The sequence below is a fragment of the Macrotis lagotis genome, chromosome 8, assembly GCF_037893015.1.
Source record: "Macrotis lagotis isolate mMagLag1 chromosome 8, bilby.v1.9.chrom.fasta, whole genome shotgun sequence".
Lineage (NCBI taxonomy): Eukaryota > Metazoa > Chordata > Mammalia > Peramelemorphia > Peramelidae > Macrotis > Macrotis lagotis.
The window spans coordinates 10,487,488-10,514,389 of record NC_133665.1 but is presented as its reverse complement, the minus strand read 5'-3'; the positions used below and the strand labels follow the sequence as shown (position 1 = coordinate 10,514,389).

The 26,902-nt window shown below is 32.7% G+C and overlaps 1 protein-coding gene across 1 annotated transcript in view; it reads right to left on the bottom strand.

Moving 5' to 3' along the window:
• Positions 1-1,474: 1,474 nt before the first annotated feature.
• HAPSTR1 (HUWE1 associated protein modifying stress responses) overlaps positions 1,475-26,902 on the bottom strand; it is a 41,234-nt gene continuing 15,806 nt past the window's right edge. Inside the window, 1 exon segment of the mRNA XM_074196371.1 lies at positions 1,475-3,915. Within this exon segment, the coding sequence (XP_074052472.1) occupies positions 3,671-3,915 (245 nt within the window). The 3' untranslated portion in view covers positions 1,475-3,670.

Sequence of the window (26,902 nt, the reverse complement as noted above, 5' to 3'; positions counted from 1 at the left end):
GGTAAGGAAATCATCCTGAAGGAACATTAGCGAACTTAGGAAATCAGGAAACCTAAATTTTAGTACCATCTTTGTTAATAATGAACTGTGTGATCTTGGACAAATTATTAGATTAAGGTCAGAGGTTACTATCCCCACAAAAAAATGCCAATGAAAAGTAATCTGTTAAACTCAAATCTATTTAAAAAGCTCATACTCAAGTGTATTAAATACCAAATGTCAAGCTGTTAATTTTAAATTTTTCAACTTAAGGCTTACTATTTAGATCCCAAATGAACACTCTATTGGCATTTTTATTTTCAATTCATAATGATGTTCAATAATTTTTAATCCTCAGGTCAGGCTTTGTCTAGTTCTCTTTTCACAGTAATCCCTCAAACAGATTAAGTATCAAACTTCAACCATTTTCTCTTTATTCTCATTTTCTAAAATAAGTTATTTTCCACAAAAAAATCCAAGTCATTTCAAGGCATTTTCACTTTACCACACTATGACATTCATTAAATTCTCCAATTAAACCTTACCTATCTTTTTTTATCCCAAGAAAATAGCACCTTAAAAATTCCATAGTGCTTTGGCCTGTAGATATTCAAAGTCACACAGCTTGAATCTACAAATCTAGGTATAAAAATCAGCAAAAACTTCAATCAATGAATTCTAGTAGCCTGGCAAAACTATTTTTGATAAACTTTGATTTTCTTGAAAGAATTAACTGCATTTGTTTATATCAATTAGTGATCCATGAATGATGGCCCAAAACAAAACTACAGACAAGCCCCAGTGGTTTTTTTTTTAAATATTTATTAGGATTATGATTTAAGGTGTATACTACTCCAGTTGGGTAAACCACATTTAAGAATTTGACTGCAGGACTTTAGATTCAGCCAAATGAGTTTTCCATTAATTTTGTTTTATATCTTAGACATTATGATTTTCAATACTTTAGCCAAGCTCAGGTCACTGCAGTATAAGATGTACTGAACCCACTCATGCCAAGTTAGGTCTGCCTACATGGAAACAGAACTGATCAGCTGTGAAGGTTTAAAGGATCAAAGGATCAAGCAAGGTAAAGAGGTTCTGGTTTCCCAAACTAAACCATATTTTAAAATGTACACTGCTCTTAAAAAGACCAAAAATTGTACGCTGTTCTTAAAAGACCAAAAAAATGTCTTTTAAGAGCTAGTTTTCCAAAAACAAACAAAAAAAAAAAATATCACACACAAAGGCTATCTTTCATGATTTGTTTTGAAACTGGCACAAGAAAGGCTTCAGAATTCTAAGTGCTGGACCTATTTTTCCTTTTAAGAAATTATTCCCCATTCTGCTCATGGAGAACACATGCATCTTAAAGGTTTACTTTGTTTAGGGATGGCAATTATAAGGACTGGGGCATGGGAGTAGGAAAAGGGAAAGGAAGTACTTAAGTGACAAGTAGCATTTTAAACTATATGAAATTGAAAAAAAGTAGCCAATATTAAAGTTTAAAAAAGTTTAATGGAGCCTGTCAGGCTTATAAATTGTGTTCTGGCAGACATTAAGACCTGCTTTCTCTTACCAAAGAAAATGGCACAAGTTTATCAAAATTTGACAATTTAGTGTAAAGGGTACTAGGACTAAGGTTCAGAGCACCAACTTAAAACAAAAAAAAAATTGTTAATTCAACTTGGAAAAGAGGAGCTAGAACAAAAGTACATAAGGGATGGATTAAATCAATGTGTTCACTACCTCAAGCTCCCTTAGGCACAGGAGTGCCATCCACTCTTAATATCACATCAATACACCCCAATTTCAGCATTCAATTTACAAGCAATAGAAAAACAAAGATGATCCTAGATGCATTTCTTGGTGAATTATTATTAAGTGGAAGGCTGGGAAAAAGTGTTTATAATACATAGGCATTTTCCGTTTCAGGTTAAATATGACAGAGCAATATAATTCCACCTGCGGTTGTATTCTTTATAAGAGGTTGTGAGAGGGCATGTCTTTGATGTATGTGTACACGTGTGTGTGTGTGTGTGTGTGTGTGTGTGTGTGTGCAGGTCTTTCTACAAAAATGGATGATTTTAAAAATCATACCTAATGGATTTTCATTTTGAGCTTAAGTATGAAAAATAAGGTCAAAAAAAGAGTCCAGAATTTCAAATTCATTTCAAACTTTCAAAATTCCATTCACATCCTACCAGGCCAATAAGTATTATGGTCAACTTTAATCAAATTTCATGTAAGTCTTCACAAGACTATAAAGTGGTTCAATAAACAGCAAACTTTAGCTAAGTGCTATAATTAATTACTGGAAAATCCCTACATTGATTTGCAATGGTCTTCAGACAAAAACAGGAAAAAACTGATAATGGGCAAGGAAACACTCTTATCTTTGTCCTACGTGATGTAAGAATGCCATTTAATAAGTTACAGCGAATGGCAGACTTACATTAAGTTCTTCATCTAAAGAACACTACATTTGGTTCAAGGTATTAGAAGATGAAGAGAAAACATGCTCCAAAACATTGTAGCTATAAGAGGTCTTACATTTGTCCAGAAATCTATCTGAAATAACTTTTTTTTAGGTCTACCTAACAATTACAGAACCTGTATGAGATTCCATCTTTTTAAGAATGATATTCCAATTGGTTTCCCCTCCCACCTCCCTTTTTTATTTAAACAGTGATCATATCTTGTTCATTAGCAGGCAAAAACATACCTTTACCCTCCACCCAGCCCAAAGTTAACACCTGCCACAAACATGGGCATTCATGAGAAATGTAAAACTGGATATATAGTTGCATACGATACCTACCCCTTCACTAATACTGAACCCAAAAGGAAGCCTATTCTCAAATTTCACGACCTCTCTAAATTTAGGTCACTCAGAGTGTAGTCTGCAGTGCTTACACTTACCATAAGGACAGTACCAGCATGTAAATAAGTACATTATATCATTTCAAAACTGAAAATTTTTAAGTCTATGAGGTTAATTGGGGAAAAGTTTAATATTGCTACTTTTAGAGCACTAAAACACACAAAGTGAATCCAATAAAGATCCTTGTATTGATTCAATATTAAGTATTAATTGCATGACCATCATAGCACCTCTTTACATTATCACACAATCACCAGAATTATCAACTGCTTTTAAAACTAAAAAGGGCACAGTCCAATATTTATAACTTGCACACTGTTACTATATAGAAACTAGGTGCATGGTACAGTGCTGCGAAAATGGAAGCCTGCAGATTTGACAAAGATGCCAAGTCATGTTTTAGACAATTTCAGTCAACTGGCAAATACTGTTGAAGCAAAATACTCAACACAGCAGGAAATAAAGGACAAAAAAGCATTCTATAACCAAATAAACATCTGATATTTCCTTTCCCTTTAAGAATACAAGTAAGGTCACTTTTAGCCTTGGAACGGATACATGTTTGCCTATGATGATCTTGCTAACTACTACACAATATCTGATGTCCTCTGCTAGGATTATAGTTTAAGAAAGCCATAGTTACAAGAGGCATCTACTGTAATACCTAAAACTTCCTTTATGGCAATCATTATTGAATTCACTTGTCTTAAAACAGTGAACAAGGGAAGATGGCCTCATGTTTCCTTTTCAATAGTATGTTGAGGATCAAGTGGCTTTCAAGCAGCATGGTGGGTTTGAAAATTTTGCAGTTTAGATCATTCTGTTGCGTTTATGAGTTGGTGAGTCTGTAATGACATCGCCACATTGGGCTGAGGTACGCTTTCTAGTTCCACCATTGTCCAAGTGGAGTGCCATTTCTTCTGATATGAAAGTGTTCAAATCCACATCATGGAGTCCATTTCTCCTTCGACTAGCATTCGATCCACTGCTTACATGAGTAGGAGAGCCTGGAGTACTTGAACGAACGCTTATACTAGCCATTGCGCCACTAAGACCTAAGAAGAGGAAAAAAAAAAGTTTTAAAAGTTGCACAGTAATGCTATAAAGCATAACAATTAAATTTTCCATTCTATCACATAATAAAATTGGTATTTTTGTATTATTGCTGCCTTCATTTTGGTTTTTGTAGAAGAGTCAACATGGAAAAAAAGAGTAAGCAGTTACCTGCCTTCACCAAAAAAAAAAACTCAATTTAGGTCACGAATTATGCTATTAACATGTCATTCTTTCACTAAGTATTCTCATTTTAACCAGGTCTAGGCTGACCATTTTCCAAATTTTCATTTTCCCAGACTATTTTTAATTTAACACCTTTTGGGTCCAATTGAACAATTGTGGAGATTCTTAGGACTAAAATTTTCCCAACTAATAATGACTTACTGACTCCCTCTTCTCTAGACTGATTTTAATTAAAAGCTTTTTTGGATTTTAGTTTAAAGTTCAATAAAGTTTCAGTAATAGGACTAAAGTCCAATGTAAAAGGTAAAAAGATGTGATTATGTAATATATTGTCTGATCTTGCTATCTCTTATACTTAATGTTTCTTCCTTAAAGGATATGAATTCTCTCCTCACATTCAATTTGGATCAATGTATACCATGGAAACAATGTAAAGACTGGCAAATTGCCTTCTGTGGGGGGTGGGGAGGAGGAAGTAAGATTGGGGGAAAAACTGTAAAACTCAAAATAAACAAAATCTTTATAATTCAAAAAAAAAAGACAAAAAACATGACTTCTTCATGACCACATCTTACAGAGTTCATGATCATTAATTGAATAAAGACTGACATGAAAATAATTTAAAATAGTTTTTAAAAAATGTGATTATGGCACCTAAAGTCATGTTTGGGCAACTGTATCTATTAAGTACTCTCCATCAAGTCAGATCTCATTCCTGAATGAACAACATATCTTTTAAGTCTTCAAAATATGTTGGGTCAAATCTGGAAACTTGCATCATAAATACATATCTATATTCAAGGGAAAATTGTAACAGAAACTTACAGTTAATGGATTTAAATCATAAATTATATTCTAACCAAATATTATACAATATATATCCCTACATAATCAACTTTTCCAACTTTTTTTTTTTCAATTTTGTATAAAGATAGTTTCCAACACTCAGTTTTGCTTAAGACTTTTTGGGTTTCACATTTTTCTACCTCCCTCCCTTCTCTGCCCCTGACAACAAGTAATCTGATAGGAGTTATTTATGTAAAATCATGTTAAACATATTTCCATATTAGTGATATTGAGAAAGAAGAATCAAATAAAAGGGGGGAAAAACCATGAGAAAGGATAAAATAAATTTTAAAAAGTGAAAATAATATGCTTTGGTCTATATTCAGACTCCACAGCTCTTTTCTCTGGATATTCTCTGGTGTTTTCCATCACGAGTCTTTTAGAATTGTTTTTGATCATTGTATTACTGAGAAAAGTTAAGTTCATTACAGTTGAGCATCTCATAATGTTGCTGTTAATATGTATGTTCTCCTGGTTGTGCTTACTTCACTCAACATCAGCTCAATGTTAAGTCTTTCCAGGTTTTTCCGAAATCTGCTTGCTCGTGATTAATTACATAATAGTATTCCATCAAATTCATTCACAATTTATTCAGTCATTCCTCAATTTCCAACTCTTTGCCACTACAAAAAAAAATGATCCATTTGGATACAATCCTAACAAGAGTACACTGTTAGATTCAAAGGGCACGCAGCACAGTTTGGTTGTCCCTTGGTTAAAGTTCCAAATTACTCTCCAGAATGGTTAGAACAGTTCATAACTCCATCAACAATGCATTAGTGTCCAAATTTTCCTACATCTCTTCTTTTTGTCATATTAGACAAATCTGATAGGTAAGGTGATACCCTCAGAGTTGTTTTAATTTGCATTTCTCTAATCAATAACGACTGAATTTTATGACTATAGTTTTAATTTCTTCACCTGAAAACTGCCTGTTCATATCCTTTGATCATCTGACAATTGGAAAATGTTCACTCTTCTTATAAATTTGACTCAGTTCTCTATATATTTTAGAAATGACTACTTTATCAAAAATTTCCTAGATTTCTAATGTTCAATAGTATGTTGAGGATCAAGTGGCTTTCAAGCAGCATGGTGTTCCTCCTTTTTTTTTTTTTTTTTTGCAAGGCAAACGGGGTTAAGTGGCTTGCCCAAGGCCACACAGCTACGTAATTATTAAGTGTCTGAAGCCAGATTTAAACTCAGGTACTCCTGACTCCAGAGCCAGTGCTCTATGGTACAACCTAGCCACCCCACCTCTAATGTTCCTTCTAATGTTGGCTGCATTGGTTTTATTTCTGCAAAAAGTTTTTAATAAAATCAAAATTATCCATTTTATATTTTTATAATGTTCTCTAAATCATTTGTTCATAAACTCCTCCCTTTTATATAGATTTGACAGCTAAACTATTCCTTGTTCTCTTAATTGGCTCACAGTATCACCTTTTATGTCTAAGTCATAAATTTGTTTCGACCTTACCTTAGAATAGGGTGTGAGACATTGGTCTATGTCTAGTTTCTGTCATTCTATTTTCAAGTCTTCTCAGTAGTTTTGTGCAAAAAAAAAGTGAATTTCTTATCTCAGAAGCTAGAGTATTTGGATTTATCAAATAGCAAATAATCAACATTTCTAAGAACAACAAGCTCAGAAATAGCATTTTATATTTTTGTATTCATAAAAACTGATGAAATAACCACATTTAAATTCAACTTTTTCATTAAGTGCCTACTTTGTACAAAGGTACTATTCTAGACACAAAGGATACAAAAATGAAAAATACAGCCCTTGAGAATTTTATAATTTAATTAGGGATAAAGAGTGGAATTAAGACAATAATCTAAAGAAGGTACTTCAAATTATATGTGCGGGAAGAGATAATTTTCAGTTTTGAGGAAGGGTAAAAGGAAGGTCAAGGAAGATTTCATGGAAGGCGTGTCCCCTGAGCTGGACACTGAAAAAATATAATTTTGATGAACAAGATTTTAATAAGTAACATGAGAAAATAGAAAATGAATTGAGGTAGAAAATAGAAAAGGAATTGGACAGCATTTGTACCTAGACACAACACTTGCTCTTAATTAACTGTATATAATAAAAAGCCATAAAATTTCTTCTGTAAATAAATTTGACCACAACATTTTTGTTTAAAATAAACAGATGAAATCCATAATGCCAAGGAGAACAGTTTGCAAACATGTAATCCCTCAAAGAGAAACCAAAAGAAAGAACAGAGAAGAAATTTGGGGGCACAGAAGAAATTAAAGATACTGTCATACTGAAAAAGAACTTCAACCAAATAAAACTTTTGGTACTAAATAATTTTTTTAATGAAGGGAAAAAAATTAGCAATTTGCTATTAGTAATTATTACTCACATGTGCAAATATTTTAGGAAATATTTAATATCATAGTTATGTTATATATTATATATGATTTTCCAAATTTCATCTAATTTTTTTTATCATTTCATTTCCTTTATGTGACTTTTATTAGGAAACTATACAAATCTATTATATCATTCTGGACCCAGGCCCAGTAGCAGTTTGGATATTAACATGGAGTAATTGAAGCAACACTGAGTTCTTCCTAACATGATCACACTGCTAGATAATGTATTTTCAGTTATTTACTGAATGTAAAATGTAAAAACCTATTAAAGTTTTAATAAAATCTATGAAACTTGCAAGATCAATTTAACTTGTACATTAGGTGCTTGATATTTGAAGTAATATCAAGACCCTTTCCAGCTATATTGAATAAGAATTAGATACACTTTTTTTGATAAACAAAAAACTCATCTGTTACTTAAGGTATCATTTGGTGACATTAAACATACCCAAACCTCAACAAGGCATCATTTACTTTAGTAAAAAGTAATGAAGTTTCATATCACTTTCTAGTGAAGTTTACCTACCTCCTTATACCATATAGAGAACAAGGTGTTAATAATGGCTTGTACTTTATTATTAAAACAATTGAGATGGCTTCTACACATTGAATGCTTTGGAATATCTTAACCAAAGTCATAGACATAAATCAAACCCAAACAATAGGAAAATTTGATAATTCAGAAATAAAAATTTAACCTTATAACAGATTAAAAAAACTAGGCAGTACAATAGCTTATACATTATAAGACTGACAGTTTTGGAAGTGCCAACGTTCACTATGGAGTTAACTGGGGGAAGGAGAAAGAGAAAGAAATGAGAAATAAAGCTTAAGATTTAACAATTATCAATTATAACTTAGAAAACTAATTTTGATTTTTAGGAGACTAATTTAAAATACTAACAATAAAATAAATTTGGAAGTACATTTAAAATACTCTAGGTGTTGTGTCTAGGTACAAAGGTTGAAGATAAATTAAGAGAAGTTTTATTTACTAACAATAGAACTTAATCTTCAAACATAAACTCATGCTTCTGGTACTTCAAAGAACCAAAATTTAACTAAAGAATATGCACTTTCTATCCCTAAATATAAGTGAATATTAAGTCAGAATTTAAAGTTTAAAGTTGATAAACTGAAAATGTCCATGAAATGACACTGTCAATTTTATTCTGTTTGCCAAATCTGACAACTAACTGGTCACCACAATGAAGCAATCAGTAATTCTGCAGTAATCTTGTAACACCGAAGTATTGAACTACACAAGTGTCCACCACAAAAAAATACAAGCCATAATGAGAACATACAGTACTTCACAAAATTAGGATTCATGACAATCAGTTTTGCTGCTCTACTGTTTCGCCAGGTCTTACAGATAGATCCTGTATCTATAAATCAACAACTTTAAAATCCCTCAATCTGATCCAAAGTGACGTGTGTGTGTGTGTGTGTGTGTGTGTGTGTGTGTGTGTGTGTTTAATCTTAATGCAAAAAACACCCTTCTAATCTACATTACAAGGGTGCCAAATAATTTCAAAGACAATTTCTTGCTTTCCATCCTAAACAAGGTACATAATTTCTGAAATTATGTAAATAAAATATCCACTCAAAAAAACTACCTTACGTGTGCCAGAATTCAACATTTTAAAAATTCCTTACCATTAATCAATCTATTCTGGTCTTATTTCTTCTCTCCTTACTCAACATTCTCTCTTCCCCTTCCCCCCTTTAAAGCTACATTTTACTAGTGAAATACAGATATATACAATATATACTGAAGATACAAGATCAGTCATAGCAAGAAATTTTAAATTAAGCAAAGAGACCAAAATTCTTGACATCTTTTCTTTTTAATAACTTCAATATTAAATCATTTCTTTCCTCATTGGGTTAAAAGTGAATTACTATTGTTTTTGTTACATAAAGCTAAAAGAGTTCCTGTAAGGACTTAATCTCTAATTTCACTTGTATTGCGAATTTCCAGAAAAGGAAAACTCTTCAAATGCAGGTCAGCACTTTCTTGGCACCTTATAGTCAAGAGAATGGCTTTTAAAGCTAAAATCCATGTAGATTTTAAATGGTTCATGAATTTCCATGAATTTGGGTGGGGAAAATATTACTTTTTTTTTCCCCAACAAACTCACTAAAATTTAGCGTTATCTTCCATTATACATGTAAGGAACAAACCACAATAATATCAGCAGCATCTGTGACTTGAAAACAAAAGAAATAAGAAATTTTCATATGAGCTACATTATGCCAGGTGAATTTAAAACATACACATACTGCCTTAAAGATTGTTTAATGTGCTTATTTAAGCTTAGTAAAAAGTTTTTTCAGTCATCTTGAAAATATAAATTTTAACTTTGACTTGCTTATATTTTAAGTGTACTTTCTATGAAAAATTTAATTTAAAAAGCATACAAATTTTAAATATACAAATACTTCATTTCAAACTATTTCCTTTATAATCCTATGGATTTTTTATTCATTTACAGATATTCTGAGAAGGGTTCAAAGGCTACAAATTATCCAACAAGTGCATAACATAAAAAGGTTAAGAGCTCTGTCTTTAAAGGTGCCTGGAGCACTAAGCTAAGTGACTTGCCTGCCTCCAAGATTTGCTTGCTCATGCTCACTCAACACACTCTCTCACAGCATGCACATTCTCTCTCTCTCTCTCTCTCTCTCTCTCTCTCTCTCTCTCTCTCTCTTTCTCTCTCTCCTAGTACACTGTTCTCTTCTGTCTAATGACATAAGATCTCAAAAATGTTATTAGCCTCAATTTGGGAAAATAGAGAGGAGAAAAGAACAGATGCTTAGACATTATGCTTATCTCCTGAATAACATAATCTAGGTACACTTTGCAAACAGCAAAAAATTTTAGAGTACTGAGAGAATGGGAACCAGGATAGCAAAACTATGAGGTCTCATTAGAAGAAATCTGATGCCAACAGATTTCACTGAAACCATAATCCAGAAGTATCTAACGAGTTGTCAAATGGAAGGGGATTAGATTTGCCTATTTAATCCCAAAAGGGTAAGAACTAGGAACAAAAAATATACTTAGGTTTGATTGAAGGAAAAACTTAAGAATTAAAACATTTAAAGGGGAAAAGGAATATCAAGGGAGAGAGCAGGTCCCCTTGGAGATTTTTCAAGTATAAGTCAGATGACTACTTATGGTTATGTAGTACAGGTTGGATTAGATGACCTAGAACTCCCCTTCCAAATATGACAGCTTGTGAGTATAAACTGGTTAAGGAAAAAACCAATGTATATTAATGTCCTAAGAGCATGACTTTTTACCTTTTCAATAACAGAAAAAAAAACACAACCAAGACTTCCCTTAAATATAAACAACTATTAATTCCTAAGACAGGAACTCAATAACTTAAATTAGTGAAATTTTCATTTTTTAATGCCCCTTGATGGCTTTAATAGAGCTTGTACCCTAAAATTTGCTCTTTAAGGATAATTTTAGAAGCAAAAAATTTCAGAAAAACTTTTATATAAAAAATTTTAATTATACAATTTCTTATAATTTAAATTCCAAAGTTCATTAACCCTAATGTTCCAAGATGATTCATAATTGGAACAATGATTTCAAAATTTGTTCATTACAAATATTTCAGGCAACCAGTTTCCTTCAGTAGAGAAGAAACAAAGAGAGTAGAATAAAAAGTAAATCATAACTTTGATCAAAATAAAGATATAGTGTCCACAGATCATTTTCGGTTAATTTTGCTATATATGAACTTTCCTTAGCAACATTAACAAAACAAATCTTAGAAAAATATTTTTATTAGTTAATATAAATTTGTGGAGTTTTTTACTTTTTTTAAATAGCAGGAGTGAAGGAACAACAAGAGAAGGAACAAAGGAGCCAGAGGAAAGAGATCTGAATACAAATAGTAATTTGATACTTAAATATCTAATAGTAACTGCTCAAAGTTTTATTGAGCTGTTTAAAAAAAATAGCCTTGAGTTCCAAGGACTCCCTAAAAGCACATTTCCTCCTATTAGGTATGATGCTCTCTGGCCTGCTTTTAATTTCCTTAATTTTAATTTCAATTTAATTTTTTATTTCCCAACATTTCTCCATATTCTCATACATCCTCTTATTTCAGTCCTTGCCCCACAACCAAACCTCTATGTAACTTGCAATATACAAATATTTAGTAGCTTAAATAAAAAACCTACTTTTCTTCTATCGGCATACTCTTCTAGACAAAATGCCATAGAAAATGGTCAAATAAGCACCATAGATAGCCTTGACAGGCATAAGTGAAACTTAAATGACTCAGATTTGCCTGGAATCAGAGCCTTTGAAAATCAGATTAACACTACACTTTGCATCCAGCATGGTCCTACAAGTGTTAGTCCTAGGATATCAAAAGATCAACTTTCCATAGGATTAGTCAGAACTTGGCACCCATCTTTATCAAGTTAGGATTTTTGTTAAAATTATATTAAAGCTAACAGAAATTTCATATTCTATTACTCAATTTTCCTGATGCAAGAATTTTTAAAAGCAGTTTACTACTACAAGCTAAAGTAACCAAGAGATTTTACAGAGAAAAGAAGTAAAGCAATAATGTTTTTAGGTCGTTTTCCAAAGGTACATGGGCAAGACAGTAGTAGAGTAAGGAGAACTTATGTGAATCACTATCCAACCACATAAAGCAGAAAATATCAAAAGTATACTGCCTAAATGATACAGCCTATGAGTTTACCAAGTTACCTAAAAATAGAATGCCAGGAACGGCTAGGTGGCCCTGAAGTCAGGAGTACCTGAGTTCAAATCAGACCTCAGACACTTAATAATTACCTAGCTGTGTGGCCCTGGGCAAGCCACTTAACCATTTGCCTTGCAAAATCCTTTAAAAAAAAGAATGCCAAATACAATCTGAGAACCACTTTTTTGGACAGAAGGGTCATCAAATCCAGACCAGTCCCTTTGTAGAAGAGATAAAATAAAACAACATTAAATGACATGCTCAAAGTTTTAATATATAAATATATATAAATATGTGTGTGTGTATATATATGCACATAATATGTAGTAAAATACCAGAATTCAGATTTGAAATAAAGTACTTCTACTCCAAATTCAACATTCTTTCTATAGCTATCTAAAAAGTTATAAGCTAGAGAAATAAGAGCTCAAAACAAAATTCAAAATTCTTAAAAAAAATTTTTCTTAACTAAGAAGTCTTGCTGCTTCTTTGGTTCTCCAAACAAGAACTGTATTCGAACATTCAGTATTTACAATTGCATTTTTTTTTTAGCTTTTTTTGCAAGGCAAATGGGGTTAAGTGGCTTGCCCAAGGCCACCCGCACAGCTAGGTAATTATTAAGTGTCTGAGACCGGATTTGAACCCAGGTACTCCTGACTCCAAGGCCGGTGCTTTATCCACTATGCCACCTAGCCGCCCCTTACAATTGCATTTTTAATATAAAGGAACTTAAACAGAGGGGAGGGAAAAACCTAAATTTGTAATGATAGCTGTTTCTACATTTCATTAAATCAGTTCTACGTAGGGATAGGATGGATAATCTTTAAAAGGTAAACAATACAATAGAGAGGTCTACTAAGATTACAAATTATATCCTTATTTAAAAATCTGAGAACTATTATTTTTAAGTTATAAGTCATCAAATAATTCTCCTGGAGATGGCTATGCCTAGACCAAAAACTTGCTAACCACTAAATTTAATACATGAAAATGAGTAACCAGGTAAGCTTTAAAATTAAAATTAAATCTTTTACTCCAATATTCTATACATATGAATCAACTGCTAATATCTATAAAAAAGACTTGTCTTTTCAGAAAGTTAATGATGTAATTTATCAAACTGTAACCATAAGATAGGTGTTTTGTAAAAAAAAAAAAATGGTGGCAATATGGCAGTTAAGAATTAACTTACCAAGAAATTTACTACTTCTTTGACAGAATTAGGCTGAGAAAGGTCAAATATATTTTAATTTTCTAAGTGACTGGAATCATAGGAGGATTTAAGCAAAAGAAGAATAATTTCTCCTGTGAATCTTCTTTTTTTTTAAGTTTTTGCAAGGAAATGGAGTTAAGTGGCTTGCCCAGGGCCACACAGCTAGGTAATTATTAAGTGTCTGAGACCGGATTTGAACTCAGGTACTCCTGACTCCAGAGCCAGTGCTCTATCCACTGTGCCACCTAACTGCCCCATAGTCTCATATACTTTTTTTTTAGGTTTTTGCAAGGCACTCCTGACTCCAAGTCCAGTGCTTTATCCACTACATCACCTAGCCGCCCCTCTCATATACTCTTGATCCACAACTCTGAAAAGTATTTTTTTCCATCCCTCCACTCAAAATATTTCCATTAATGGATTGCCACCTTTGAAGAGACCAAGACTTTTTTGTTATTAAAAAACATAGCATGCAGAAAAGTATTGCTGTTTCTATTAGCTCTGCATTACCAACCAACCTTCCCCTACTCCCAAATTTAATTCAGTCTTTAATCTAGTATAATAATGCTTTCTCAATAATATGGCTACAACTTATATTCAACATACTAAAAAAGAAATTCTAAGAGGTTACAGGGATAGATAGATATAAAACAGTCTCAAGTCTCAAACCTTTAGTCTTCCTATATTCAATTTCTACTATTCAAAACTTACCCCAAAAAAGTACACCTATTTTGCCTCTTTTCTTCAGTGTTAGTGCCAATTCAATTTGTCCCTTCACTGTACTTGCATCCCAGCTAAACTACACTCTATTTCTGCTTCCCAAGGTTACAATTAGATAATGATAAACTTATTTTACTAATAATGTGCTAGCTAATAGAAGGACTAGCCCAAAGGACAAAAAAAAGAATGGGTTGGGTTAAAAGTTTCAAAAGATACAGACTTAAAATTGACATAAGGAAACACTTTCCTAACAACTAGAACTATTCAAAAGCATCTGAAAGCATCAAAAGGTACTGGTTCCCTCTAGCTAGGAATTCAGAAGATAGCTGGATCAATTGTAGAGGTTATAGATCAGAGGTCAGCAAACTAAAAAGAATCACCACAAGCTAAGTGATTTCCCCCCCCCATTTTTAAAGTTTTATTGTACTTAAAAAATTCAAAATCCATCCTTAGATCCTGGCTATATAAAACAAGGTAGGTAAACAGGCTGGATTTGGCCAATGGGCTTCCCATATGTCCTTTATTGAACTACATAGTCAAATTCTATAAACTTCCTAAAAAAAAAACCTCTTAGTTTCTAGGGCATTAATGTATGTTATTATAAGGGTCTTCAAGTGATAAATTAATTGGACTATTAATTTATATAAAAATCTTTTCAAAAACAATATAAATCAGGGGTGGCTAGGTGGCGCAGTAGATAAAGCACCGGCCCTGGAGTCAAGAGTACCTGGGTTCAAATCCGGTCTCAGACACTTAATAATTACCTAGCTGTGTGGCCTTGGGCAAGCCACTTAACCCCATTGCCTTGAAAAATCTAAAAAAATAAAAAAATAAACACACACACACACACACACACAACACACACACAAACAAGCTATAATAGAGCTCTTCAAAGTTCTAAGCAAAACTATTGAAAGAATCCTTTCTCCATTACTACTTGGTTTCCAATATCAAGTTGAAGTTTAGCATCTAAAACAAAAAAAGGCAAGGTTCTTTTTGAAAGATTTAAAGATAGAGCTGGTGTATTTGTCAAGTTCCTGAGGTATAAATTAACCAAGTCTGAATTTCAGGTGACCACAAATCTCCCTCCTCCATGAATATTAGGTTTTAACAGATTCAGACAGAGTAGCCATCCAAGCAGACCCCTATCATTAAACCTTATTTGGTGTTTGGAGGGCTTCAAGTTATTGGAACAATTTGAATAGACATGAACCAGAACAAGTGTCATTTCTTTAATTTCTATTAAGACTATGCAGATAGTAATTTTAAACTTAAAATGTAATATTAAATAAAGTTTGGATTTATCTGTAAAAAAACTGCAGAAAATATTAGTTGTTAAGTATAATATGCTAAATGAGGTAGGCTAAAAATGAGCAGGTTGGAATTTGATTTAAAACAAGATGATAAAATGTAAGTACTGAACTTGGAAGTCAGGAGATTATGCTTTAAATCATTTAATCACTAAGACAAAGTAGAGAGGTTATTGGCAAGGGGGTTGAAAGGAAAGTACTTTGCAGACTATAGTGTTATTTAAATTTAGCTAATTCCTGTAAACACAACTCAGCTGTTTTATATGAAGACAGTTAAATTCCATAAAGGAGATTTCAGGTTCTTTGTGAACATAAAGTTTTATAAATGTATAAAACACAAAAAATCATGAATAAGAGTTATATTTTTTAAGTCTTATTAGTTAGCAAATTTAGCTGATAGCTAAAGTGAGATTGAGAGCAAGAACAGTAAAAGAGGCCAGGAAAAGACAGATTTGTATGAAATCGGTGCCATACCATGGCACAAAGGTGAACTGAGATCTAAGGTTTATGCCAGCATAGTGGCATGTTATGATGGCAGGTTAAAATAAGCTGGAGGGGCGGCTAGGTGGCACAGTGGATATAAAGCACTGGCCCTAGAGTCAGGAGTACCTGGGTTCAAATCCAGTCTCAGACACTTAATAATTACCTAGCTGTGTGGCCTTGAGCAAGCCACTTAACCCCATTTGCCTTGCAAAAACCTAAAATAATAATAATAATAATAATAATAAATAAAATAAGCTGGAAAAGATTTAAGTATAGCCTAAAAAATCATGCTTACTTTTAATAAAAGACAAATATAATTGTGTCCCAATTAAGGAGAAAGAGGAACATAATCATAAGATAGGTAAACAAGGGCTGAAATTTGAGCTTTATGATAACCACTTCACTCTCTATAAACACCTCCCACTTGCCCAAAACTAAAATTTCAATATAAAATGTCTTTCATTCAAGAACAGTCAAGCCCCTTCCCATTTTCACAGTGAAGGAGACAGTAGCAAAAAATTCAGAGCATGGTAAGGTTCATGTTTGTGATAGGACCAATGAAAAACTAGCAAAACTGTCATTTTTGTTAGAAATGAAACCTGAAGAGAAAGTTTACTGATTCTCTTCAGAAAAGTAAACAGATAGGAATTGTGAAGATGAGGTAAAGTGTTCAAAATAAATACAATGCAAGTATTTATAAATAACAAAAATTAAAAATTATCTTTGAAAATAAGCATAGCTTATGCACCAAACTGCATGGGAGAGAATTAAAAGGTAGATAAATTATGTGAAAAATTTAACGAGATCCTTCAAACTAAGTCAACACATTTTGATACTTGAGAACTTCAATTTCAAAGCCAAAAATTATTGGAAAATAAGATTCAGCAGCAAGAAAGCAATCTAGGGCCTATTCAGACACATTTGTTCATTATGAATACTTTCTTCCAAAAGAGCTCAAAAGCAATGAACGTTAAAAAAAATTCACTGGTAAGATGAAGTCAAATTAATCATTTGAAAATCAGCTTCTGTATGCATTCAGTTCAAAAGTAAAGTGTTAAAAAATTAGTTAATTCTGAAAAACTGGAAATGGACAAAATAAGATTAACTATCATTATTTTAAAAGAAACTTAATAAATTCGAAGTGTAGTTGCCACAACAAGAGGTCAGAAACCAAGATAAACAAAAGAGATACGGTTGTCAAAGAAAGCAGTTTAGAACAAAGACTCCTAACCTTGGGCCTATGATGTTTTTTTAAATGCTTGAGAATTGCACTTCAATGTAACTGGTTTCCATTGTAATCATATATATTTTATTTTAGTCAATTAAAAAATTAATCCGAGGGTCCACAGGCTTCACCAAATTAATAACACACAGACAAAAAAAAGTTAAGAATTGGGTCAGTTACACAGCAGCTAGGTGGCGCAGTGGATAGAGCACTGGCTCTGGAGTCAGGAGTACCTGAGTTCAAATGCAGCTTCAGACACTTAATTACCTAGCTGTGTGGCCTTGGGCAAGCAGCTTAACCCCATTGCCTTGCAAAAAGACTGAACAAGAAAAAAAAAAATTGGGTCATAGTATCATAATGATATTGAAGACTATAAGTACTTCTTACAAAACAGCAGAAAAGATTTAAGAAAATTAAGACTATAAAAAAGCTTAGTCAGAGATCATCCATAGCACATTTGCAGATAAAATGTCAACAGCTGAGAAATAAACAATTCTGTTGTCATTTTTATCTTGACCTATTTTTATTAGCATTGAGGGTAGAAACACCAAAACTATATTCTATCACCTCAGAAGTTAATGCCATCTCTGAAGTGAAGTCACAAAAAAGATGAAATAAGCAAAACTTTGTTCCAAAATATAACTTTATATTTAGTTAGATCTAAATATAATCAGAACAAATTCAGATTTCTTAGAGGTAAAATACTTTTAAGGCAGTCTCAGCTCAAAAAAGACAAAAAGAGGAAAAATTCCAGAATAACAGAAGATTACCACACTGCAAATAACACCCCCCCCAAATGACCAAGAAAATACTGCAATGTCTTTCTTGAAAAAAAACTATAAAAATCATATTTAAGTGCAAAGGTTACGCTTGATTAAAATACTGGAAAAGAGATGTGCTTTCATAAACAGCTTTCTACAGAAAACATCTGTAAGGTCATAAAACTGAAAAATGTGACAATATAAGATCCCACAATTACTGCTGGTTTATTTTTTAAAATTCACCAAAGACAACAAAAATGTCCCTTTCAAGACTGTCCTTCAAGAAAGATATGAAAGAGGAAGAAATGAGGTTAGAAAAATTAGACTCAAGTCCCTTCCAACTCGAGATCAAAGATCTTTTATTAATAATTACCTTTGCCTTGGAAAATATCCTACCCTATCCAAATAAGTCTTATTGTTGAGAGGTTATTTCCTAAACAAAACACTACAAGAACTTCCCAATGAAAGCCAGGGAAAAACAAGAGTAGCCCAATTCGAAAAGTCAAAGTGGATAAAAAATTTCACATTTTCTATATTATGCAACTATCTGGAAGAGCAACTCTTGAATTACACCTAGAGTTAGAAGGGACAAGTTATCACCTAGTCTATACACGTTTATTTTATAAATAGATGCTGAGACACAAAGAAGAAAAGTGCCTTCTTCAGGTAGTCAAAACTCAAATCCAGGACCCAACTACAAGACCAACATTAATTCTGACAGATGGATATTGCAAGAAGACTCAAGAATTGAAGAGAAAAAAATTGGGCATTTTCAATTATAGTACTACATGGTGATACCACTTGATTATTAAGTCATGTCTTTAGGGTCTTGCTAGAATCAAAGGATATGTAATAAAGAAAGTATTAGAGTAGGCAGACTCCTATATACAACTAATGACATCACTGAGTATGTATCAAAACTGAAACAAAAAATATAAAGCCTGAATGCCACAATGGTACCTTCAATATTCTCTAACATAGTAGATGCATCTCCTAAGAAGGATTTATGAGAAAAATGGCACAGGATGCAAAGGACTTCTCTCAATGAAAGAAATCAACTAGTAAAAATGTAACACGAAAATATTTAGTTAGAAGTACTTTTTCTCAAATATACTCTTGTCTGCTAATACCCTGCAACAATAAAACACTTAAGCATTTACTATGTGCAAAACTGTGATAATCAAATACTGGGGATAAAAATACAGTTCCCTGATCTCAAGGAGTATACATTCTAAAGGGAGAAATAACACATGAAAGGTTTTGGCTCCAAGTCAAGTGACGCTCATATGCAACTGAAAGCTTAATATATACTCCTTGCAATTCTTTTAATTTCTCATATATTACCCTAACAACTTAATTTTTCTTTTTAGAGAACTAAAATCTCAATAGCAAGTCCAAATATCCCTCTGAAAAATTCATCTTCTAAAACTGCTCTTAAATCATAGATCATATTTTGAGAATAGAAATTAATTATCTCTGTCGGAAATCTTCTATAGGTACAGACTAGCAACCTAAAAAAGTTATGAGTTGACCAAGTATTTTAGGGACACTCCTGCAAAATTATGAAAGCTTGTCCTTTGTTCCTTTGGCCCACCTTCCCTGTTCTTTTCTCCTTCCCGTAAACCTGTTGTGTCCTCTATTCTACATACTCATTTTTGCTCCTACTTGGATTCTGATTAACCCTGCTCCCCTCTATATTTATAATTAAGCTATTAGCTGATATGACTTGGTTTTAGGTTTGTTACCTTTTGAAGAAGGGATTGCATATGATATCCAAGTCTACATCTCCAAATTGCTGGAAACAGTTACACAATTATAAACCTTTCAAATTATTTTGAACAAATCATTAATAATCATAGCTCAAAATAAAACAATTCTGAGGGAGTTTTCTATCTATCAGATTAGAAAAAGTTGACAAAAAAGGAAAAAGGTTAGAAGAGCAACAGGAGGAAAAAAAAAATATATATGATACAATGATGGAGTTATAAACTGGTCAATCATTCTGGAAAGCAATTTGGAACTATGACCCGAAAGAAACTGAACATACCTTTGATTCATTAATGCCACTATTGTGCCTAGAAACTAATAAGATTAGAAAAAAATGAAAAGGTCTAAGTATAGAAATACTTAGAGCAATTCTATTGCAGTGGGGCAAATTAAGTTAGGGAATGGTTCAACAATTTATGGCCTATATATAGGACAGATCATTATACTGTAAATTTATAGAATCCTAGGAAGGTATGTGAACTATTTAAGAGTAAGCAGAATCAAAAGAACAATCACCACTAAATAACATTATAAAAGGAAATAATTTTAGAAGTTTTAAGAATTCTGATTCAATGTTTTTAGAGTAATAATAATATTGGATCCACCTCCTGACAAAAAAGGTGACTTAAAAAGGCACAATGAGACTTACATTTTTTGACATGACCAATACAAGAATTTATCTTGCTTGACTATAAGCATTTGTTAGGAAGATTTTCGTTTTTTAAGGGTTGAGGGAAAGAAAAAAAATAAATGCTTAGTAGCTAGAAATAAAATTTAATTTAAAAGAAAAAAAATAACAATACTTAACCATGCCATGTATCTTCAACCTGCAAGCAGAACTGTAGAATGTTAGCTTCTTCAATACTTCAAAAGATTCATGGTTTCATTTGTGTGGATAATTCCAAATTTCAGAGATGGCAAACTCCTCATAAATTTTTATGGACAAGTATTGATATAACTTACTGAAGGAGCTTGTACACCAATGACTCTTTGACAAGATCACCTCCCCCATCCACAATGAGGCAATGAAATGAGGTTGTAATGGAGGAACCATGATGCCAATGCTTTAGAAAAATACAAAGTTAAATGTTCTCAAATTACCTTAATTAAAAAAGATTAAACCTAGATATAAAAATATTTCCCTAAAATTTCATAGAAAGGTATTTGGTAAGTACAAATAAAAGCCACCCCTACTATAATATTAATTAACCCACAGAATTCTTACAACAGTTGTGTGTGTGTGTGTGTGTGTGTGTGTGTGTGTGTGTGTTTATGTGTGTGTTTGTGTGTGTGTGTGTCTCATCCCTCTTACAAGACTTGACTGTAAGGTCGAAGTTATCTCCCTACAATACCTCAAAAAACAGTGGAAACTAAATAAACACTTGATTAGAAGGAAAATTCAAAGGGCAGCTAAGGTGTGCAGAGTATTAGCACTGGAGTCAGGAGGACCTGAGTTCAAATCCAGCCTCAGACACCTAATAATTAGCTAACTGTATGACCTTGGGCAAATCACTTAATCCCAATGTCTTGCAGCAAAAACAAAAAAAGAAGGGAAAAATCCAAAATTATATTTCAGGAAAAAGTCAGGATCAGGTTTGTAAAATTAAAGTTTGATTTTAAATGTAAGCTACAGGTTCAATAGGAAAAAAAATCCAATGAGACAACTGAAAAGTTAATTAGTAATAAAAAATATTGAGTTGTGCCTGTAATTCAGCTTGATCTCCACATGTAAAGTCTGACAACAATGAATGAACAGCCTTGTCTCAAAATTGCAAACAGCTTTTTCATACAGCTCAGATTGCAGGTGGTATGGTTTTCTACTTCTGGATTCTCTATGGTAGTTAGTCATCTGAGTCCCCATAAACTCTCCTCATAAAGTGTCAAAAAATCTCATTTTGCATTCCACAAGATATAATGGCAGAATTATTCTATTCTAAAATAAAAAATTAATTTTAACATTTTTGTTTTAAAAATACCTAAAAACTATGTAACTGCTTCTGCTTTAAGAGCACAACTCTAATAAAGCAATTACCTGTTTATATTTAAATAGTTAGATTTTAATCATTGATAGCAAAAACTTTATTTGCATTCTTAAAAAATGCATCAAGAATCCCTTTAATCCAAACTCATCTACTGATGATTTTTCAGTTATACTGAACTTTGTCATTGTTTTCATAGTTTAATAAACCCATTATCGGAAATAAGTATATAGATATATACACATAAATTCATAAAAGCTAAATCACTATGGGGTTAAGTACCTAAGTTTTATGTACCGAAGACATTCCCACAGATGGTGATCATTGTATTGACTAAAGTTTAAGAATAAATCCAATATAACTTCTGGTTTCTAGAATGGGTCAAAATTACCAAGCATTTCTCTTAATTCCTAAATCCCCAAAACTACTTAAGACTTATGGATAACAAAGCTGGAAGTCAATTTTTAAATTTATAAATTTTTACTACCCAAGGCTATGTTCCTCCATCTTCTCTTTGAAGTTCACATATGGGGGCAGCTAGGTGGCAATGGAGAAAGCATCAGAGCTGAAGGCAGGAGGACTCGAGTTCAAATACAGCCTCAGACATTTATTTCAGAGAAGGCTAGTTGTGTGACCCTGGGCAAGTCATTTAATCCTGACTATCTCCAAAAAATAAAAAAAGTCAAAATGTACATAGCAGTGAGGGAAACTTTTGACACCATCTTGACTATTTACAAAACTACATTTAAGGGGCCTCCCAAGAGTCTATATACAAATACATAAAGACAAATAGATTACATATGCATACATGCATTACTATTTTTTAATATATGGAAACTCTTAGGGTTAATAAATTCCTTTAAAAGCAGAAAGACTCAATTTGCATTTATGAGAAAAATCAAATAACTAAGTCATTATGCATGCTCTAGGTGAGTTTTTATTCTAAACTTTGAAGTACAATTATGAGGGCAGCTAGGTGGCAGTGGAGAAAGCACTTATTTTTAAAAGAGGCATAACTAAATTCATGTGAAGTTATAGTAGTCTGAACAAATTCCTTTTCACTAAGCCTCACTTACCTCAATTTAAATTGAGATGATACTTTTATTACCTTAAATTCCATTATTTGTTAAATGAGGCAGCATGGGGGGGGTAAAAACGTGTAAGTTCCACTCATTAAGTAAAAACCTCAGAAGCACTACCTCTTTTTCACTAAAAATACTAACTCTATCCAATTGTGGTACCACCCAAAAATGTTAACAGCTGATATGATAGTTAAATCTCAAACTAAAGAATTCTCACAGAATAGGTTGCCTAAGATAACCAAGTTTTGAGATGTGCCAATATAAGGTTTTACCCTTTTAAGTCTAAGAATTTTAGATAGAAGTCTTTTTAAAGATTTCTGCAGATGACTATTATGAAATTATATTTAAAAATAAAAAGCAACAATAAAACAATAATAAAGCAATCTTTTTCTATAAAGCACTGCCTGATTCTTATCTTCCTAAAAGGCAAATAACCTTCTTTTATATACATTGTACTGAGGAATAATAATAATATAACAATAATAATAATAATAAATCTGTTAGAATTCTATAAAAATCTGTAAAAAAGTTTCCAATGAGGGTGTAAACTACTTGCTTGCTCAGATTATTCAAAGCTATCCCTGGGTTTTAGTACATGAGCTTTGAGAACTATCTTATATATTAACACATTTTTCTAGCTGATTCTTTTTTAGAAAGCTAATAATTGGTGATAAACTTTATAGTAAACTACAAAACTATATCCCCAAAATAAATAACATGGAAGGAAGATTACTGTATGCCCAATAATTACAGAAATACCAACATTTTCTACATCAGTGACAAGAAACATTGGTATGAATAACCAGTCATCATATATGAGATATATTTATTACTGAGCACTTACTATGTTAGAAAGCATTTTGTAAAGTACAAATGTATAAACAATATAGGGCATGACCCCCCTACTGCTCAGAGAAGAGAGATTTATCAAAGGAAAGCTTTAATAAAAGGAACCACAACTCATACCCCTTTCAAGACAGTTGGAAACTCTAATCCAGGAGAAGAGTAATATGGCCATGTTTGGGTTTACCAATTTCAAACCAAGTGGTAGACTGATTTCTAAACATGTGGATAATAAACATACATAACCCAAGAATAGATAATTATAAACACAACTATGCTTTACATCTTTATTCTACAAAGAAAAGATCCTTGGCATTTCCCTGGTACAGAAAAGACTTTCATATAAAAGCTCTGGTGAAAATATCTTTTATACTAACAATGCCTTTATCCAACTGCAGAATTATTACCCCTGCACCTAAAAACAAAAACTTTAGAAAAATAACCATATACTCATTCTCTTCCCCTTCTCTCTTTCAAGTTGTGCTATAGCAGTTTGCATTAATCAAACTATAATGCATTCTCCTTCACCTCACAACCAAATTACTAAAGAAACATGACTCACCCTGACCTGCAGATTCAGTTAACTGAAATCTAATTTCTATTCTTTTTATATATTCAGCAATTCACCCTTTCTTAGAGGAAAGGGATGCTTATTTCATAAGGGAAACCATTTGCAAATGAGTGACTGAAAGGAAATGCTTAAATTTAATATCCTATCTCTTTGGTTAATGATAATGAAGATAGCTAACATTTATAAATGCTTTAAGATTTGTAAAGCACTGAACAAATATCTCATTTGATCTCCACAACAAATCTAAGAGATATGTACTACTATTATCTGTATATTGCACAGATAAGAAACTGAAGAAGAAATTAAATGACTTGCCCAGGCTCACATCACCAGTGTTAGGGCAGACTATTAACTCAAGACTTCCTGACAAGTTCAATGTTCTATCTATTATATCTCCTTCTTCTAGATAAATTAAGTCTGCTATAGGGCGGCTAGGTGGTGCAGTGGATAGAGCACCAGCCCTGGAGTCAGGAGTACCTGAGTTCAAATCCAGCCTCAGACACTTAATAATTACCTAGCTGTGTGGCCTTGGGCAAGCCACTTAACATCATTGCCTTGCAAAAACTTAAAAAAAAAAAAAAAGAATTAAGATTGCTACTATAGCTTCAGTTCAAATGATGCCCTTGCTGAGTGATACTAGAAGTAGAGAATACCAGAATTAAAATCCAAAGAATGGAGATAAACCTGGAGTTTTAAGGTAGTAAAGAGTGGAAAACTGGCTTTATTTTATTTGTCTATTGCAGTGGTCTCCAACTTTTTCTGATCACATCCCCCATCAGTACATTTTTAAGCATGTACCCAAGATACATATTTAATTGTAAATTACATACATGTACTATTATTAATAATAACTATGAACATTATTAAACATACCACAAAAACTTTAGAAGTGTGAATTAAACATATTAATATTTGATACTAGAACGCACACTAGCTACTAGAGTAGGGATTGTCATGATTAAGGTTTGTTCTTTAGGAATATCAATTTAGTTCTTGTATGGAAGATGGGCTTTTAAGTGGGAAGAAATCTGGGCAATCAGTGATGAGGGCCTGAATGAGGTTCTTACCACTTTTACAAGTAGGGAGGTGACAGATTCAAGAAATGAAGAGGTAGAAACAGCAAGACTTTGTAATTGTTTGAGAAATGGAATATGCGTGATAATTCAAGAACAGCAAAACTGTGTCTGAGTGAATAGAAAAAGATGTATGATCTCACAGAACCAAGAGAATTTCAAAGGGGGGAGTAGATTTGGGCGGGGCAATACATAAAGTCTGCAATTGCAAATGACCATTTATCCATGTCTGATCATCCTGCATGATTGTCTTGATCAAACCTAAAAGAAACAGGGGTTCCATGGGGGGGGGGGGGGGGGGGGCAGGAATTTTACTCCTGGACAAGCTAATAGGCAATGTGCCAGATAAGATGTAGGATCTGAAGGAGAGTAAGAAATTTTGCCTGTTTTCTTTTCATGCTCACATCCTGCCTAGGGTTGTAACAGAGAATGACAATTTACTGGGGAGGGTGGAGAGAGGGGAGAGGACAGAACACTAAGAATGTTGAATGATAACCTGCAAAGAAGGTCCTACAGCTGTGTTGGAGATGAACCTATAATTAATTAGGTGGGATGAGTTGTAATCCTTCCCATCTTCCATCTTCAGACTAGAAGATTATCCAGTCAGGGTTCATGATAGCACCACCCACTTTGGAAACCTCTGGTCCATTCTAATCAAGGATAAAGCACTATACCCTGAAGAAAAATTCATTATGGCATTATGGCATTATGCTTGTTAATTCAATGGGGAAAGGAAAAGAGTTGAGAGGAAAATTTTTTATTATTTCTTCTCAAAATAGAAAAGAGGTGAGGGTAAAGACAGTTTCTTACAGTACTTTACAGTACAGTCCCTCAAAACATAAGAGCTTAATACTATTAAATCAAGACAAAAAAATGAATCTTAAAACATTTTGATTACAGGTTGATTTTAGTTTGTGAAACTATCCCAATGCACAAATGGAATCTTATCCTTTAGCTCTTGAAAATATTTACAAACTCATTACCTTCAATCCATTAAATTTTAGATTGCATATCAATTTAGATTTATTAGTAAAATAAACTTCAGAAATTAAACATCTGAAAAAAGTTTGGCCAGGCAAATTAAGCATAAAAAGAATTTAAGGCAAGATGTTTAACTTACTTATGAGATTAATTCTGCAAATTTAAAACCATTTTAACCAAATCATTTTTATACATTGTAATATTTACAAATTAACTGGTTCATTAAAGGGGAACAAATAAAATTCAAGTGATAACACACCAACACACCACTATTCATTTGAGTTACTATAAACATATACACACAAAGATAGCATTAAAAATTAATTTGTAATTATGATTTCCTCCAAGTCTTCCCTAAAAACTTTATCTTCTTTGTGAACAAATTCATGCTAACAATATGTGAACGATGGGTTCTATCCAAGGGAATTTTATTTTATTGTCACTAAGGAAGCTGACAAAACATGTTACACCTGTAAAGGGGTGAGGGCATAAAATCCCCTTAAAGTTAATTTAATTCTCCTTTGCTTATGTAGCTATTCCCCCCATGCTAAGAAAGTCATCCTTCCTTGGCTCAACTTTTTTGTAAACCCTAACTTCTTTTAGCTCAAGCATCATCTTCCAAATTAAGGCTTCACTGATTCAACCATTTACTAGTGTCCTTTCTCTCCAAAAGACCTCATATTTATTCTCTATGTAAACGTGTATAAGTTTACACACACACACACACACACACACACACACACACACAAAGACACACAAACAACACCCCTTTTCTTTCTCTTCCCCTCCATTAGAATGTAAAGTCTTTGAAGAGCCTGTTTC